This window comes from Astyanax mexicanus, chromosome 10 (assembly GCF_023375975.1).
Source record: "Astyanax mexicanus isolate ESR-SI-001 chromosome 10, AstMex3_surface, whole genome shotgun sequence".
Lineage (NCBI taxonomy): Eukaryota > Metazoa > Chordata > Actinopteri > Characiformes > Acestrorhamphidae > Astyanax > Astyanax mexicanus.
Genome location: NC_064417.1, coordinates 26747655 through 26766864, shown reverse-complemented (window position 1 = coordinate 26766864; position 19210 = coordinate 26747655). Strand labels below are relative to the sequence as shown.

Sequence of the window (19210 nt, the reverse complement as noted above, 5' to 3'; positions counted from 1 at the left end):
ATAAACATTTTCATAGAGATTAAACCAAAAGGTAATTTGTGACAGTCAAACTCTGCATTCAATTTACCTCACAAATTAGATTTGGAAAATGACATGTAAATGACATGATACTCGAGTTGCCTGTGTTCCAGTTCAACATTCAGATCATTTGATTTTTGATTTGATTCAGATCATTTCTGATCTTTTTAGTTTTTGTTTTTAAAAAAAAGGTTAGCTAAGCACTAAAGACCGTAATTCACAACTGGCTTGTCAATACATTGCTAGTATGCTAGTAACCTTTTTTTCCCAGCTTAGCACTCTGTCAGGTTAGCATTATTAGCATTGATTAACTTTCATCAGTAAATATAAATTGTGACTACAGTGGGGCTTGAAAATTTGGAGCACCATAATTTTTTTTATATTTCTGCATAGATTTGACTTAAAGGTTCACATACCTTTGCCACTCACTGATATGCAATGTTTTCCTCAGTAAATAAAGTGCTCATCAAAGTCAGATCAAATATGTTTGTCTTGTTAGTTAGATTTGGTTATCTTTATGTTTTAGGTCTTTACTTCTCAGTTTTAAATTTGAAGTCTAGATTTATACATGCAGAATAGAACATTCTAAAGGGGAACAGACATTAGTTTTAAGCACTATAGCATTTAGCATTTTTGGACAAATTTGTAAAGCTGGATGTCTTCCAGATGGATGTTAGGAAATAGTAAATAAATGTCCCAATCCCTCTGTAGTTCAGTCCCCTGTATCAGAGCTCAGCGCAGGACAGAGACTCAATATTAAACAGTATAAAGTGCAGGGTTTTAGTACATACCAGAAGTTATTGAAGTAGTGCTCCACCATGGCTGTCCTGATCAGCTCCTGTCTGGCTTTTCTCAGCCTGCTATCCATCAGTCAGGCCGCAGACCCAAACTGCGAGGATCTCACCAAGCCACTGGTACTGGAGGACGTGAACCCAGTAAGTTCATCCATTAATCCCTTAATAATTAAACTGCTAAATAGATACTTTAGTCAGTAGTTCTGTTCTGTATATATACTGTATAGTGTACTGTGAAGTGGAAATGTGTTTAATAGAATGATGATGCTGTATCTAGTTCTTTTGGAATCAATTGGGGAATTGCAATTATATCCTTAGCTCAAGCAGTTTGAAGTGCAGGGATAAAAAAATGATAATGGTCCTCATTTCAACTGGAAGGGCAGAAGGGCACCCATGGATCGGCACTAATTAAGAGACATTATCAAAAAATCTTGATCTAGAGGAAATATTATCATAGTTTGTTGCAAAAAGGGGCACCCTAGTGGGCACTTTATTGCTTTCTCCCCCACAAAAGGGTAATTAAAACAACACCTGTCTCTTTTTAGCCACTTTTAAAGGGGAATGGGGAAAAAGCATTTCCGTAAGCATTACAGGCACATTTTAACAAATTCTGATTACTTCATTTTCAGGTCATTGGGAAGTGGATTTTCAAGGAAGGGATCACCATTAGCCCAATACTGGGAAATGTCTTTAAAACTCTGAACAACTCTTGGATGGAGTTTAGTCCGAGTTCTTCCAAAGATACACTCGTTCTCCACCAAGCCAGCTCCATGTGAGTTACTCTCATACTCCCAAATTAGGAATAAGGGTTCTAAGAGTTTCAGGGTAAGAAGGAAAACATCTTGTAGATGGTTCTTTATGGGTGTGAAGATGGGGTAGAGGCAGGCTGTATATGCAGAGACATTTTTTTTTCTATACTATGTAGGATCCCATATGTGGTCAGGACAGGCAGAGGTCGAAAACAGACAGGCAGGTACAATGCAGGCACATCCAAAATCCAAGTCTAAATACAACAAAGGACAAACATAGTTATTCAAACAGACATATTAAAACTCAGAACTCAGGTTAGAAGCACAGAGACTGTATCCCAACTGTGCATGACATACTAATAAAATAAGGTGTGTGCTATATAATAATTTTAATGCTGTGGGTTTGGCTGGTTAGGACACAAAATAATATATTATCATACCCATGTGGAATAACAGCAAGTAATGAAGCATGAAACATTCTCCAGCAGTTTTCTTCATTTATTAATTTATTTCCCTAAATGTTTTGCTTCATATTAAAAATGTTTCTCAAATCACCTGCTGCACTTCATTGCAGTTAACTGCTCGCCCATATTTTTCTAAAATTGTTCCAAATGTGAGTAGGTCCTCCCTTCCCATTTTGCATTTCATTGTGGCATAATAGTGTCCAGCATGACCACACTCAGAAACGACCGGTTCCGTGTGTCTATCATGGATATTTGAGTATTCTCAACTCTTAACACTTTTATATATACTACACACTTTACTTAACTACTTTTAGTTATAGTACACAATTGGGAGACTTAAAAATGCTTTAAAATGGTCCTCTGAAGGAGCTGCAGCTGTAAGCAGCTGTGGAGGGCAGAGCAGTATGCAGTCCTCACTGAGGCCAGCAAAGGAAGACAACAACATTAGGGAGCTCTTTAATGATGTATCCCTTTTTTCATTAGACACGGAAGTTGTCGGCATACCAACATGAACATAACCTTCAATAACAGCACCTTTCACGCTTCTGGTGAGTCACAACGTAAATCTATTGTCTCTGTTAAATTAAACCTGACACTCTAGAGCATTGATTTAATACCCAGACAGCATGCTCATGTGGAACTCACATAGGTGGACAGGGGCTCTGAGTTGGTTTGTTCATTTGTTGATCCTGGACCCATTACAGACCCCCCACGTGCCCCGTGTGCAGTGTAACCCTGATGGGGCCCATGTTTAACCCTTTATAGTCTTATCACTGAACCTGATAAGACCCGTCACTGACATCCATATGTGGGGCAACTATGGAATCTGTGGCTAAATCTTTCTGGTGCCTAGCTGAGCTATCCAAAAGGCCCCAAATGGGCATGTTAACATGTTATCTGGGTATATGATAATGTTTAATCCCCTTATATATACTTATTTACCTTATTTTTAACCATCTATGCATAATGTGTAAACTAGCTATAGAGCTCAAAAGCTGACATAAATATTTGAATCAGAATGTAATGCATAATTTAAAACATTTCTTAAATATTTCATAAAGTTGAATTTTAACAACGCTTTTTCTTTGTTGTGTGCTGGTGAAATTTGCTATGTATAATAATTTTCAGATTTAATCAAACCAATTTTAATTGATGAATTAACTTTTTTTATCTGCAAATTTTGGAAATTAATTTTAAATAAAAACAAATAAATGTATTTTTTCAACTGCAAAATTTGCCACATTACAGGTTCAAAACAATAAAGGTGAAAGCTATGCCAGACCAACCAACATCCTTGGCTTTAATTTACTGTTTTCTTTTTGTAAATAATATCTGCCCCATCTTGGGCTGTAGTCAAAAATGATAACGAGTACAAACCTTAGTCAAAGTCCACCTCTGTTCTTCCCACAGCACATTTAGACAATTTTCTCAAAAGTCTTACAATGCTAGCAATAGGGGTACAGCATTGTCATGCAAAGAAATCACTATTTTCACAACATTAACAAGCTTAATGTAGCTCCACAACATTGGTAAAATTCTAGGGGCCCTGACATTTAAAACAAGCACTGAGAGTTTTGAAAGTGCACAGATAGATTATTACACACTGTTTATACACACAGTACCTTGTTCAACTGACCAGCACAAATGAATAGGTAGAAAAGACAGAAATAACAGATTACAAAATGACTTTTCATATTATATCATCCTTAAGTATTTGCCAGGTATAGTGCAAATTCCAGTCTAAAACAAATATTCATGTGACTTATCAGCTGTAGTTTCATTCATGCTCAGCAGTCAACTTATTGTGACTTAATTTCTGTTTTGAGCTTGTTAATGATGTTAAAATAGCCATTTCTTTGCATGGGTAACAGTATGCCCCTATCACTAGCACTTGTCAGTCTTTACTTGTTCCAGTTCCAGTGTACAGTAATTTTGATGGTATTTTGAGTTGTCTGAATAGCCTCTACTCAGCAGGCATATCGCTCTGTTTACAGTACGCAATATAACAACAGTAATCGATTTACTCCCATCTTGCCCTGACTGCCTCACCCTGAGCTTCTCCAGACAGATGGTGAATGACACGCTGAGGTCCCTCTACTTTTTGAGTAAGTCACTTTTAATTGCTCAACAAACAATGCAAACCAGTTTGAATGAAAGATATTGGATTAATTCCGCCCACATTTTCTACAGTCATTGTTTTACAGTAATACAGACATAGAGTCAGCATAATGCAAAAGACTGTGCTGTAATAAGTTCCCCATCCTTTTTAATTACAATAACATTAAGCTTTTTTTATTACCATTTTCTATAAAATATAAATATATATGATATGATATAATATTAATATATATGATCAAATATAAATATAAATGAGTTGTCCACTGTTTCATCAGAAAAACAATGACTAAAAACAGGCCATTATTATTGCAGCCTAGTTAATAAATTTAGACAGAATGTTCTAAAAATAAAAAAGGAAAGTATATTAAAACTACGTTTTCATACATTTTTAATAAAAGTGAGTTTAAAATATTTTATTATATATTTTATAAATGTATGGCCTTTATGTGAGCTGGATATAACGTGGTGAATGCACCACTAGAGGGCACTGCATACACACACACACACACACACACACACTTATTTTATTTATTTATTATTTTAAACTTATTACCACCGCCTCTTTATTTCAGCAAAAGAACGCAAAGGTTCCGAGTCTGGCGTGGACACATACAGGAAACAGGCTGTGTGTTTGGAGCTCAAAGAAGAACCTCAGTTTTCTGATGATGGGGTAACAGGTCAGTATAGCCTGTAGTAAAAGGATTTATATAGTAAGATTATAGGAATAATAAGCATCCCCAGATAGCCACCGAGTGCTGGCCCAGTACTGGGCCTTAGCTGGTTTCTGACTGTCCTCAAAGGTGGCCCAGAACCGGCCACCGGACTCGGCCCAGTGTATTTTTGAACGTAGGACCAAGTCTGGGCCTTATTCGGTTTCTGACTCCTCGAAGCTGGCTGAGAGTCGGTCACCGGACTCGGCCCAGTGTCTTTTTGAACGCAGGACCAAGTCTGGGCCTTATTCGGTTTCTGACTCCTCGAAGCTGGCTGAGAGTCGGTCACCGGACTCGGCCCAGTGTCTTTTTGAATGTAGGACCAGGACTGGGCCTACACTGGTTTCTGACTGTTCTTGAAGCTGGCTGAGATCCTGCCACTGAACTTGGTCCAGTGCCCAACACAAGTTAAGCAAAACTTTTGTAACTGAAGGTACTTTGTCTTTTACTGTTGGTGAATTTGTTTTCTAAGAACTAGGAGGTTCAGGAACCTACAATGTTATTCCTACTACTACAAGCTACAAGCTATTTGTACATAAAATGTATGTAAATAACCACTTTGTACATCAGTACATCAATATGATTATTATATATTATTATAGGAAACACTAATAAGGAATTTACCATTGGTTTAAATAGAGTATTCTGTTTACTCAATTAGTGTTAATGAGAGAAAAACTTTGTCTGGAAGCTCAAAGAAAGACATAAAACAAAGATTTATATTAAATTTATGTTTAATTCATAAAGTTTACATATTTAAAAAATAAAGGGAAAAAAAGAAAACAGAAACAGATTACAATTTGCAAATTCTTTTTAACTCATTCAATTGAATACACTACAAAGACAAGAAATTTAATGTTGCAAATATTCACTCATTTTGAATTTGATGCCTGTAACATGTTCCAAAAGTTAAGACAGGGGTAACAACATTATGCATGCATTATGAAGACCAAATACGAGAACGGAGACCCCGGACTGTTTCTTTAACTAGCTGAGCTCCGCGGTACAGTTAAAAAGCTCCCCACGACAGTGCTCTTACTGCCTCTCCCTATTAGGCTACAGAGGGGCATGTAGTGTTGTGTTACAGTGTTTGTTGTTGCGCCGCTAAAGTATGGAGGATGAAGAAAAAGAAATCCAACTGATTTGAAAGAATCAGGAAAAAATTGAATTGTGACCCCAAGAATCAATTTTGAATCGAATTTTGGGATTCCCAAAGATTCACAGCCCTACTTTGTACTATGAAAAACATTGGTTTAAAAAGTTCGCCCAAACAAAGGTTTGGCACCTGTGGACTTCTTGTTACTTTTTACCGTATTTATTTTTATTTGTATCTGTTTTAATACGTGGTACCTTTGCCAAGTAAAACTCAATATTAACTCAACTTAATATTGAGATGATTGGTTTTAAGAAATTTGCATCGGCCTAAAACATTTTCACAGTACTGTACATATACACACATACTGTATAGGTTTTTGTGTGTGTGTGTTTGAGCTGTACTATGGAGGACCAAAAATGACACCACTCCCACCTCACCCCGCCCCACTCCCACCTCACCCCGCCCCACTCCCACCTCACCTCACCCCAACACACCCCACCCCACCTCAACACACCCCACCTCACCCCACTCCCACCCCACCTCACCCCAACACACCCAACCCCCCCGACACAAACACCCACCACAACACAAAAACCCACCCTCCCCAACTCAAAGTACCCCGACACAAACACGCAACCACCCACCCAATTAAAATGGTAGTCACAATAAATAAACATTCATACAGATATTTCAAACACAGGTAACTGTTTTTACCTTCTGCTGTAGTTAGGACCTGAAAGAAACAACTCTTCAGCCTCTTGTATAGTTATTCCCTGTAGTGTAGACATGGCTTGGGTGATGCACTAACAAAAGGGTTAAAAAATTAAATATAAATTATAAAACTGCATTATAAAGATTCAGCACTGCAGTGCAGTGATTAGAAGTGATTAGCAATGGCGGTGGTGTATGAGGTGTTAGTGCATGTTGTGCTGGTACAGTGAGTGGATCAGATATATCAGTGCTGCTGGAGTTTTTAAACACTGTGTCCATTTATTGTCTCTCATTCTATTAGACACTCCTACCTATCTGCACCACAGTGTATATGTAAAGTCAGATAGAAGCTCTGAGTCTGTTGCTGCATAGTTGGTGCTGTCAATACTCTAGTCCTTCATCAATGCTCACTGGATGTCCATCGCCGGTGGACTATTCAGGTCAAGCAAGTGAAACTGAGGTGTTTAAAAACTCCAGCATTAGCGTTAGTGTCACTGCTGAAAATGACCCAATAACTGTCTGAGAAAATGTATTGTGGTTATCATGGTCTCACAGTACTACTCTATTGGATTTTAAAAAAAGATACATTTGATTAAAATTTTTATGTAACTTAAGTCACAACAGGCTATTTAACATTGTTAATAGATATTTACTGCATACCTAGTAACCTTACCTCTGGGAACAAAACATCCAAAATGAACTGCACTTGATCCTCAATGTGGAATTCTACTGGTGCAGATTTCAGGACATCCTGAAGATAGAAAAATAGGGAGTCCTGTTCTTCCTCCGAGTCCAGGTACACTGGCACCCGTAGAGATGATCCCTTCTGGATTCTGCTGAGCCACTTCGAAGGCTCTTTTCCACAGAGGTCAAAAGGGAAAAGGCAAAGTGCCAAAAGCACTTCATCAAAACATGAGCAAACATTTAACATTTCTAGTTGAATGTCAAAAGTAGTTTATGTTAAAAGTTTTGGACTGTAAATCCACATTTAAAAAAAAAAAAAAAAAAGTCCCCCAACACATGGTGACAACAAGCATGAATTATAAGGCCTTTTGCTTATTTGCTTATAACACTGTAATGGTAAAACAATGTGCAAATTGTAAATAACAAACATTGTTAATGTGTGACAAACATACCAACAAATGTTGCCGGACTCCATGGTCTTGTACAGCAAAGTCTACCAGCTTCTTTTCTTGGGCTGTGCGGTTGACCATGGTTTGCACATGAGGTGGAATGTCTGAAGTGATTGACCTAGATACCCTAAAAAGTGGCTGAAGGGTCCCTTGCAATAGCCTGCTAGCCTTGTCAGTCCAGAAAGCAAACCTCTGGCCATGTCTGTTGAATCAAAAAACTTAATCAGCAGGTAATCAAATGAAATAAAATGCAGAAAAGGCATGAATACTTTAGCAGAGTGGCCTTACCCTTCAATCTGAAATCTTTCCATCAGTAGGATGCACCACCACTGGCGGATTAATGGCACATCATTCTAAAACATATATAACAATGATCAGACAATTGGGGTGGGGTTTGAAATATTTTTTCTATATTAATAGATGCAACTGACCTCTGTGAAGATAAATGGGGTATTGGTGCAGATACAGAGGGCATACTGTAAAAAAATAAATCTCTCTATTATACCCAATAACTCAAAATGCTGCTTATCACAACTTAAAAGGATGCTTACAATGAGTATAAGGATGCCACAGTAGTTCCCAGAAGTTTGTTGAGGGAAGTGCTGGAAACAAAATATTAAATATTACTGTTAAGTAAAGGTGTTGAACCAATAGAAACAGATGTAGACAAGTGCTTCACTAAAGTAAGCTTAGGTTCCCCCTTACTGAGTTACTGCCAAAAGCCATTAATACATGAAGTAGATGTGCTGAAGATAGAGATTGTTTCAAATTGTGTAAAATAGACAGAAAGTCCCTAGGTCTGGACAAGAAAGAATGTATGGTGGAAAGAAGACGAATGAATATAGCAAAAAGTATCAACTGGTGGGCTAGTCATGGCTCAGTTTCCCAAAATCACAGTAGAAAATTCTCTTCAAAAGAAAATATCTATAGTCTTACATTACATTTAAGCCAACTGATGTCCAGAGTTTTATATAACCCAGTAAGAAAATAAAGAAAAGGCTTTACATCAAAACTTCTGCCGGTCTTCTCTGTCCAGGGTCTTGGGTCAATCTGGCCTGCAATATGTCTGCACATAAAATGGGAAAAAAAATTAATTATGGACACACACTTACCTATAGTCATACAATTGTTCTCCATGGTCTAGTTTCATAAAATGAGACCTAATCCTACAGCCATCGAACAAGGCTTCTGCGTAAACATAAAACAAAAGAACAAAGCTATAAATAAGCAGCCATAGAACAAGGCTTTTTGTAAATCATCAGCCATAGAACAAGGCTTTTTGTTAATTTTCAGCCATAGAACAAGGCTTTTTGTAAATCATCAGCCATAGAACAAGGCTTTTTGTTAATTTTCAGCCATAGAACAAGGCTTTTTGTAAATCATCAGCCATAGAACAAGGCTTTTGTGTAAATCAGCAGCCACAGAACATGGCTCTTGCGTAAAATATTATTGGTAAAAGCCACTGAACAAGGGCAACTTTTTCCTCTCTCTTAACCTAAATATCGTTTTGTACGAGTCATCTCCAAAACCACCAGGGAGTACAGAATCTAGAAAAATGATCTCTCTCTCCACAACCAGTAAAACCTGCAATGGACATATTTCAAAATGATAAGCTAATCAACAAACTTCATTCTAAAAATCTGAATATCTATTTTTTGAAACTGTAACTCAACACATAGCAAATAGTGATCCAGTTGATTCTGTTGCATACTACATGCAGGGAACAAAATCGCATCCTTGGAACACAGATTGTTCTGGTGTAGAGAAAGAAAATGCAACCATTCAACTACTGTGCATTGTACAGAAATCATTGCATTAATGTGCAACTGTCTGTCTGTGTGTGTGTTTAACTTCACTTTACCGGTAAACTTGAGAGTGGGTCCACATTCATCGTTTTCCATGTGGGAACCACATACATGTCAGCAATGTAAACATCTTTCCCCTATTTACAACACAACAAGATTAGCAAATGTATACAAGTACCCATGAAGAAGTATACAAAATAACAATGTTTGAGCTTCTGTAATTAATTACATGTTTTTGAGCAGCTTCTCTGATGATCTTAAAACATGCATTCCCAATCTAGACGTAATAAAACAAAATAAAGGCATAAATTACACACAAAAAAAAACTATTTCTGTGCCTTTGAGCAAGCATGCTGCAACATGAATATACTTACAGTAGACTCCATGCACTGATTTAACCCAAGACTCCACAAGTCCTCACGTGTAAGACAGATATTGTCATCTTTAACAATCAATTCTGCTGCTGGAAGGCTTTTGTCCAGGACATATTTCAACTGCAAGGGAGGGGGGGTGAGAATGGTGTGAGAGTGTAAGTATGTGAGAGATGGTCTGAATATACGATTGCAAAAAATTATTGGTAGTGTCTAACAGTGTGTGAAGGAGAGTGAAATTTGGAATGGGCTAGGTGGAATCTCATTTCTCTCCAGAAAAAGCATAAGGATGGTCTGTTGCTTCATCAGTTGTACCATACTCATGGTCCTGAAGTGACACACATGGAACTGCTCCATGATCTGAAGAGACAATAAAAAAAATTAAGTCTAATATTAATAAAATAAACTTTACAATATACACCTTACATGTCAACCATAAAAAAAAAACACTACTTAGCTCTTACTTTCCAACCTGTAGAAAGGCCTTAGCCGTGAGACATTGATGCAACATCGAGTCCCATTATCTTTCACCACTGATGCCACACCCTTTTTAGAGATACTATCCACAGTGAAAGGACCTTTGTGGCGGTCAGCAAGGGTGTCTTTTCTCTGTTTTATATTGAAATCTTGAGAAATCAAGACCTCATCGCCAGGACTGATTGTGCTCATTAGCTTTCTCTTACGGTTCCTGTAAGACTTTTGTTGTCTTTTCTGCGCATTTTCAATGTTGCTAAGCACCTGAAAAAAAAAATTACACTTTACTACATGCCATTGAATTAAAAAAAACTTCTGTGGTCAGACTACATGAATTTGGACCTAACCTTCTCATTTAAAATTTTCATTTCATTTACTCGGGTGTCAAGATCATCTTCTGGGTCAGCAATTTTAAAGTCTTCTCCCATGGGACAGGCGTTCATAACCTCTGGCAAATGAGGGTGCCGATGGAAGAATAAGAAATACGGGGTGTGCCTGGTTGAAGACTGGTTAAAAACAAATTAAGTTATCAGAAATAAAACATTATATATCGATTACATTATATATCGACCATAATGAATGTATAATGAATACCCACTTGCTTAGCAGTGTTAATACCATACACAACTGCAGGTAAATGGATGTCCCAATCATTATGGCTTTCACTTACATACTTCCGCAATACACGTTTGACATTTTGATTTGTTCGCTCATCTTATATATATATATAAAAAACAACAACAATTAAAACATTTCCTATTTTTTTTAACATTACAGGGAAATGTCAAATAAAATTATGTTGCAAAGATGTTTTCATTCAGCTGTGTGCAAATCATCAAAAAGGAAATACAGTGTGCATAGCAGAATGTCAGAAAAACATGTGTGCTAATTAAGATAAATATCAATGTTAAGAATTCACATTATACTAGACTTTTACCTCATTAACAAACTCTCTCCCTTGGTCAGTAATAATATTCTTGACCATGCCGAACAAGTAGAGTGTCTTTATGATGGCTGCTGACACTTCAGTTGCAGTCTTATTTTGCAGTGGCTCAGCAACAACCCACTTTGTATATAAATCAGTCATGGTCAACACATACTTGTTTTTTTGACCAGTTTCTCGCAGTGGGCCAATTAAATCCAGGCCAATCACCTCCCATGCAGCCTTCACCTAAACACATATTTTCCATTACCTTTCAAAACATTTATTTTCTCTATTAAACAAAACAGAATTTGGAATACCTTAATAGAATGTAACACTGGTGTCCCCGTCTTCATGGGGTCATTTAGTTGGCAGCGGTGACAACACTTCACCTAAAAAAAAACAAAAAAAAAGAAGAATTAAGTTGGGACAGTGTCTAAACATGTACAAAAAGTAAAATAAAATGCATATCATAAATACATATTAGAACAAGGGGTGTGCTATATAATTTCGTGCACAATAATATTTGTCGTTACATTACTTTGTTTTTGTTACACTATTTTTATACAAAATCAGAATCTTGGTAACTATCTATGAAAGATTTCTTTTGTTTCTACTGAATAAATAATATGAGGCTGAAGTTGGTTTGATATTCGCAGCTGCCGCTTCACTGAACCACCGTGAACTAAAGGGAGCGTTCACAAACTGTTCCGCATATTATATTTAACACCTCACATATCAACACCGAAGGAGCTATAATGAAGAAAAGCAGTACAGCTGTTTATTAACTATGTAAATATACATTATGTTATAAAATGCAATTTTATATACACAACCTTCCACTTATTTTCTGTTCTAGTGTAATTCATTCATTTCCTAAGTAGAAAACATCTTAAATAGAGAATTAGCCTCCTACCTTAAGGGAAAACCTGGCATTAGCCTGGCCAGAGCTAACTGTTAACTGTAAAATATTTATTTTAATTACTGAATATTAAATTAATAAATTTTATATATAATTTAAAAAATACAATAATATTTTAAAAGCCGTTGCGCTAAAAAAAAAATCCAGTGTGATTTTAAGAATTTTTTCATCTTGGGCCAGACCAAATACTGATACTGATAAATGATATGAAATTCTAGTCTCCTATTTTAAGGAAAACCTAGAATTAGCCTGGCCCGAGCTGATTTTATACTGTAAAATGAATTAGCAACATAGCATACACAGCCATAATGCAGCAAAAATTTAATATAAGCTGATGGTCCAGTACGATTTTGAAGGATATTTAATCTTGGGCCATGCCAAATACACATGATATAATGAGTTTTAGTCTTCTACTTTAAGAAGAACCTGAAATACTTTATACTTTAAAACGAACTGGCAACATGGCATACAAGCTATAATGCACAAAAATTAATGAATATAAAGCCAGTGATTCCAGTGCGATTTTGTGAATACTAGAACTCTTCATCTCATGTTTATTTGTTCTGGTCCAAAATGAAAAAGTCCTTCAAAATCATACTGGAACGTCAGCTTAATATTCAATTTTTGGTGCATTATGGCTCGTATGTCATGTTGCTAATTCATTTTACAGTATAAAATCAGCTCGGGCCAGGCTAATTCTAGGTTTTCCTTAACATAGGAGACTTCAATTTCATATCATGTGTATTTGGTCAGGCCCAAGATGAAAAAATTATTTGAAATCACATTGGAACATTAGCTTTTTATTCATTTTTTGTGCAGTATGGCTCACAAAGGTTTTTAAAATATAATTTTATTAAATATTTTTTTCATTATATATTAAATTGTTAATTATATATTCAATAATTAAAATAAATATTATACAGTATACAATTAGCTCTGGCCAGGCTAATGCCAGGTTTTCTCTTAAAGTATGAGGCTAATTCTCTAGTTAAGATATTTTCTACTTAGTAAATGAATGAATTACACTAGAACAGCACGTTAAAGTAAAACTGGAGAAAGTAAGTGATGGAAGGTAGTGTACATACAACCAAACGAATCAGGAGCTGCGAATATCAAACCAACTTCAGCCTTGTATGAATAATACTGTAATATTTATACTAAATAAAACATTTATATGTACTGTGTTGCAGTTTTACGCTCTGGAAATAAATAAGAAATTGTGTTATAACTTCACAACATACCCACTCAGTTACATCTTTCATTAGGGTAGGCCAGAAGTATCCAGCAATCACCCTGTCTCTCGTGCCTCGTACACCTTTGTGGTTGCCGGTGCCGGAGTTATGGCACTCCATCAAAACATACCTTTTTTCCTCCTCAGTACAAACAACTAGTCTCATATACGTTTTATTTGGTCCAGTGTAAAACAATCGGTTGTCTGCCGAAAAAAAACACGTTTCATATTTAATTACTTATTGATATAATAAAATACTCCGAGCTAAATTAGCTAGCATAGTTAACCTAGCTATACTAACTAGTTCACATAACGGGACACTTCACTTCCTCAGCTAACGCAAACCTTTCTAAAATATGATATGATTTTAACTTACCTTTTGCTATGAAGTTTTCAGACACACGCCGCATTTCCTTGCGTATTTTTTTGTTGCATGGTGGAGTAAATGTTCCACTTAAAATGTACTCTTTCAGAGCTCTGTAAAAACGTAAGTCCTTCATTTTGAAACCGCGTTTTACAAGCTGTTTGCGACAGTGTGAGCGGAACCACAACTTGGCATTGCCTACCTGATCTGTGCCCCTGCTCAGTTTGCAATGCGCATGCGTGCGCATGCGCGGAACAAATCGGGCAGGGGGTACAGATCGGGTAATGACAAGCAGTAGAACCAAAACTTTTGCAGCTCAAAAACCAATCCTGCTTTAGAGCGAGGATAGGACTGCCTACCTAACTATCATACAAATGCAGAAATACAGAAATAAATAAATTAATAAATGTGGCAATAAATCAATAAATAAATGTAGAAATGTTGAAATAAATGAATGAATAAATAAATGAAAAAATAAATAAATGCACACATAAATGAATAAATAAAAATAAATATAAAAAATTAGAAATGTATTTATTAATTTATTTATTTACCTATACAATTATTCATGCGTGTATTTATTTTTTATATATTTATTTATTTATTCATTTCTATGTGTATTTATATATGTATTTATTTATTTCAACATTTATTTATTTATTCATTTATTTATTTCAACATTTATTTATTTCTACATTTATATGTGCATTTATTTATTTATTTATTTATACGTATGTCATTTTTGGTCCTCCATACTGTAATACTTAAATATATAAATACATCTACATTAATTATAAGGAAAATGTGTTGATTATAAAGATTAAAATAATATAAAGACAATTAAAATAAAGATAATTTAATAATTCATTGATGTCTCCTCCTCAGTAAATTTATATCTTACTCCCTGAGAGCATTACACACCCACCAGTATAGTTTTTCTTATTTATATTTTCTGAGTAGGCTCTAAAAGCAAGTTATACCTTCTCTACACATATTTAATTGTACGCTTGTTTCTATAGATACAACTATCAACTAATAGAATCAAAGTACAGTAATAGTTTAATGTTAAATATGTTTATTGCAGTCATATTTACAAATATAATGCTGTTATGTTTTTTCTTTTGTATGACATGACCATTTTAAATTCAGCATCACATTCTTGAAATAAGTACTTGGAAAATTGGGCACCAGCAGAAGCGAAAGTAGGGGCAGCAACATTAAAACATATTAATTTACTGACAATAATAAAATGTATCTATGATTTTCCTATTTCCTTTTTTTGCCAATATAAAACATGAATAATTTAATTGCTCTGAAAAGCTCCACTATTTTACTTAATGTTGTTAAATTCTCCTGTTGTGTCTAACAGGATAACTGTGTGTGTGTAATTTAATTTTAAACTTTTTCAAGTAAAACATTTTTGTCTCTAGTATACTAATATACTGCACACACAAACAACTTCTAGTGTGATTTTACAAATTAGAGAAATGTTGACTAAAGCTTATTTGGTAGTAGTGAGTGTGTTTATATAAAAATGTGCTAGCTAAGTTAATAACATACACTTTTAACGAAGTAGCAGAGTGTGCAGGAACGTATTACTGAACTCTGGAATAAACAATACAAATAAAGATTTTTTTATATTAACTCACAGACACAGCACCATTTTATTTAACTAAAAAGCTAGCTAAAACAAACATTACACAGTGACTTGTAGAGACACACAACCACTAAGTTAACCTAGCTGACTAGCTAGCTAATGTACAACATCTAAACAAAAGTTCTGTGGAAGCATTTAGGTTAGCTAGTAAAGACCAATTCGCTAGCTAACTACCAAATTGGTTAACTAGCAAGCCTAAATGCTTTTACAGTATGTATGTTTGTAAAAGCATTTAAGCTAACGCTAGCAAACTGGCTGGTTTCTATCCTAGCTAGCTAACTGTTTATAGCTTAGCTAACGTAAATACCGAAACAGTACTTCTGTTCTGGCCTTGTACACTAGTTAACAATTTGAATTTCAAGTAAAAACATACTTTTTGGTTGTCTGTTAGTAACTGTTATAGCAACATTAACACTTACATTAACATGAAATGTGTTTAATGCTACATTCTGAGATAATTTAGCTTCAGATAATATCACCTTGATATGCTGCTAAGTTAGCTAGCTTAGCTAACTGAAGAGGCAACACAGATAGGGTTATAAATCATATTTGACGGCCAAAATATTTATTAAGTCAAAATAAATTATATTTCAAAAAAGGTACGTAATACTTAGTTAGGTTTGCTACCTACCTACAAACTTCAAAGGTTTCAGGATAGCTGACAGTTGAGGAACGTTGTAATGTTTGAGGAATCCGCGCGCCAAGTGCTACGAGAAACCGCACGGGTTGAACTGGGCTGATGCGCAGGGGCACCAAGGTAAATATCATCTAGATTCATTTACACTCTAAACGTGATCACACGTTTGGGGTGTGCGCGACGGTTGGTTTTGGGGTCTAGGGATGCTGATCGTGTGTGTGTGTGTGTGTGCGTGTAGCAGTACTATAACAGGCTCTGTGTGTGTGTGTGTGTGTGTGTGTGTGTGTACTATAACAGGCTCTGTGTGTGTGTGTGTGTGTACTATAACAGGCTCTGTGTGTGGGTGTGTGTGTGTGTACTATAACAGGCTCTGTGTGTGTGTGTGTGTGTGTGTGTGTGTGTGTGTGTGCGTGCGTGTGTGTGTGAGGAGCAGCATAACAGCGGGAGTAAGTATTCTTACTGACAGGAGTCATCTATAACTGTAAATAAAAAGAAAATATACAAGTCAGCTTTGGTAGAAAAGTGCTAACAGTAGGGAACAGTCAGTTTTCCACTTTGTTAGTGCAGTGCTGGTACAGGGTCGTCTGCCGTATTTGAGCCAGGACACACCTGTGTTCAGAGAATCAACAGGTTAGGTGCGACAGTCGTTCACCAGCACCAAAACGACTGCTCAGTGACACTGATGTAGAACACTCAGAAAGTGACACTGGGCCAGCTGTGGGCCAGAAGTATTTTTCTGCTTGCGACTCTAAACCAGCAGTGCCGACTTAGAAACGACTCCGGGCCAAAGTCGCTGGCTATCTGGGTCTATTAGGGAAATAATTGCTTTCTGTAGTTAAAGAGGATTTTACTTTATAGTTTGTAGAGATTTTCATCATATACTTAACATATACACATCTATAGGGTTAAATAAGTTGAATTCCTGCATTATTCCCTGCTAATTTAATTCGTTTTCCTTTCACAGAGCTCTGTGAGAAGACTGATATGTCTGAAAGTGAGGCTAAACCTGAACCAGAAAAGAACGCTAAATAAATGCTGAATATCATGATCATAAATCATTTTTGCTCTTTTTCTGGTGTCTGACTTGCATCTGCTGGCATCTTTTTTTTTCTTTTTCAATAAATATTCTTAATTAAGTAAATAAACAGGGGGCGGGTGATCTTTGCTTTAGTAACAGCCCCTTCTCTGCTTTGAAGGCCTCAGATAGATTAAGAATTGTTCAGTATTTAGCCACATAAGAGCATCAGTGAGGTCTGGTAATGATGTCAGATGCAGACCTGGACAATTATTAGAAAAAATAATTAAAATAATATTCATGTTTTTTTTTATCTGTAAAACTAAAAATCTGTAAAGCTAAGTTATCCAGATTGTTCCAAAGATATTAGATGTTTAACTGACAGGCCAACTTAATACATCCAAGTAGATAACTGTGATGCTTATACTTTGTGCATCCTTTAAAGAAGGACATCAATGTGATTTTATTTGTAAACATTTCTGTATCAAAAGTTGAATTTGAGGCATTAAAAATGTTTTAGACATCTGGATTCCTTTCAAATGACTGGGAACAACTCTGACTCTGTGATTGATTCTAAAACTGCAATTCATTCTAAAATTGAAATTAGTCATTTAAATATGAAGACCAATTTCAAAACATTGGTGAAATTGTTCCCTATGTAACACCCCTCTCTACCTGGTAGTATAAATTCTGTGTGTGCTTTCGGTTCATATCTATTAGAAATAAAATAAATTAACTTCCTTTGGGTTTTTATTTTTTATCTGTACCTTAACCTTTCAGTGTATTTTACTTGAACGGACTGTAAATACCATAAAAAAAGATATAGCTAATGACCTTATTAACTGTTCATAGAACCCCCCAGTATGTATGGAGAGAAATGAGTGCCAAATTGAAAAGCAAACACAAATGGAAAAATGTAAAAGCAATCCAAAAAATGCATTGCTTTTCCTCACTAACATGCAGAATAAGTGCCAAAATGAAATACAAAACTACTATTACATTGCATTTCACAGACATCCCAAGTTGCAAAAGTTGATTTCAGGGAGGTTACCCTACCACACACGAAATGCGGGAGACTCCCGCAGCTTCCGGGTGACTTGGTTTGTCTGATTTCATTGCACTTGATCTCTTTGTTGAAAAACAAGTATGACCAGTCTTGTTATAATAATAATACACAAACAACAACTGTCTAAAACTCAATGGTTAAAAAAAAATATTGGGCAATTTTACAACATTTCAACATTTAAAACATTAATACCCATAAAGTTAAAGTTCTCAAATTCAACATTAGAAATAAAAAAATTGTCACCAGAGCTCAAAACATCAGTGTGGCTACTAGCACATTTGTAAAACCCCAAATAAAATGGGCCTTTTATACAGGGGCGGATCTAGCCATTTTGGGGCCCTAGGCAAAATATAAACAAAGGGCCCTCATTCTTGAAACACACACATAAACCAAATAACTAGAGATGGAACGATCGATCGGCAGTGTATCGGTATCAGACGGTTTTCAGCCAAAATACGGTATCGGCGATCGGCAGATATTCTTCTGATTTTAGCCGATCTGATTCAGGAGTTTAGGGTTAAGCAGTTAATCAGACTGTGTGTGGATGGCCGGTGAAACTGCTCACTTACAGGAAGCTGCAGTTCCTCCTCCAACCACTAGAAGGAGCTGCAGCAGCAGCAGCAGCACAAGCCCTGCTGTCAGAGCTACAGCCCAGCCACGGGCTACAGGGTCAGCTCAGCCAGTCTGGAGCGTTTTTTTACAGTTATAAAGGGTTTAACCCCACTAACTGGATAATACAGCTCTCTACAGTTCATCTTTCAGCCCAAGCAGCTAACAGCAGCAGTTTAGAGCAGCCCTCACGGAGTCACTGCTCGGATTACATTATAAACAGGTCAGTTAGCGCGCTGCTAACCTCATGATGTTTATAACTACGGAGTTTAGTGGACACACCACGGCTGCAAGGTTAGACTGTTGAAGGCTACTGAAGACTATTAAAGGCTATTGGAGGTTAT

At 36.2% G+C, this 19210-nt stretch overlaps 1 protein-coding gene and 1 long non-coding RNA gene across 2 annotated transcripts; one reads left to right on the top strand and one right to left on the bottom strand.

Moving 5' to 3' along the window:
* The first annotated feature begins 782 nt into the window (after nt 1-782).
* On the top strand, nt 783-17321 carry LOC103033366 (uncharacterized). The gene is made up of 6 exons (XM_015602707.3): nt 783-953; nt 1442-1584; nt 2509-2573; nt 4020-4130; nt 4716-4820; nt 17141-17321. Exons 1-6 carry the CDS (start codon nt 837-839, stop codon nt 17206-17208), a joined length of 609 nt encoding a protein of 202 aa, XP_015458193.3. The 5' UTR covers nt 783-836; the 3' UTR covers nt 17209-17321.
* On the bottom strand, nt 7822-8902 carry LOC125804711 (uncharacterized). Its single transcript, XR_007440873.1, has 4 exons — nt 8799-8902; nt 8345-8395; nt 8082-8269; nt 7822-7995 (listed from the first exon to the last, which is right to left on the bottom strand). It is a non-coding gene; the product is annotated as an uncharacterized LOC125804711 (long non-coding RNA).
* Nucleotides 17322-19210: the final 1889 nt, after the last annotated feature.

Bases quoted from the DNA above. Each gene is read 5' to 3' on its own strand.
- LOC103033366 (XM_015602707.3), top strand. From the start codon at position 837: ATGGCTGTCCTGATCAGCTCCTGTCTGGCTTTTCTCAGCCTGCTATCC. The intron at 954-1,441 runs GTAAGTTCATCC...CTTCATTTTCAG, and splicing joins TACTGGAGGACGTGAACCCA to GTCATTGGGAAGTGGATTTT. The intron at 2,574-4,019 runs GTGAGTCACAAC...CTCTGTTTACAG, and splicing joins CAGCACCTTTCACGCTTCTG to TACGCAATATAACAACAGTA.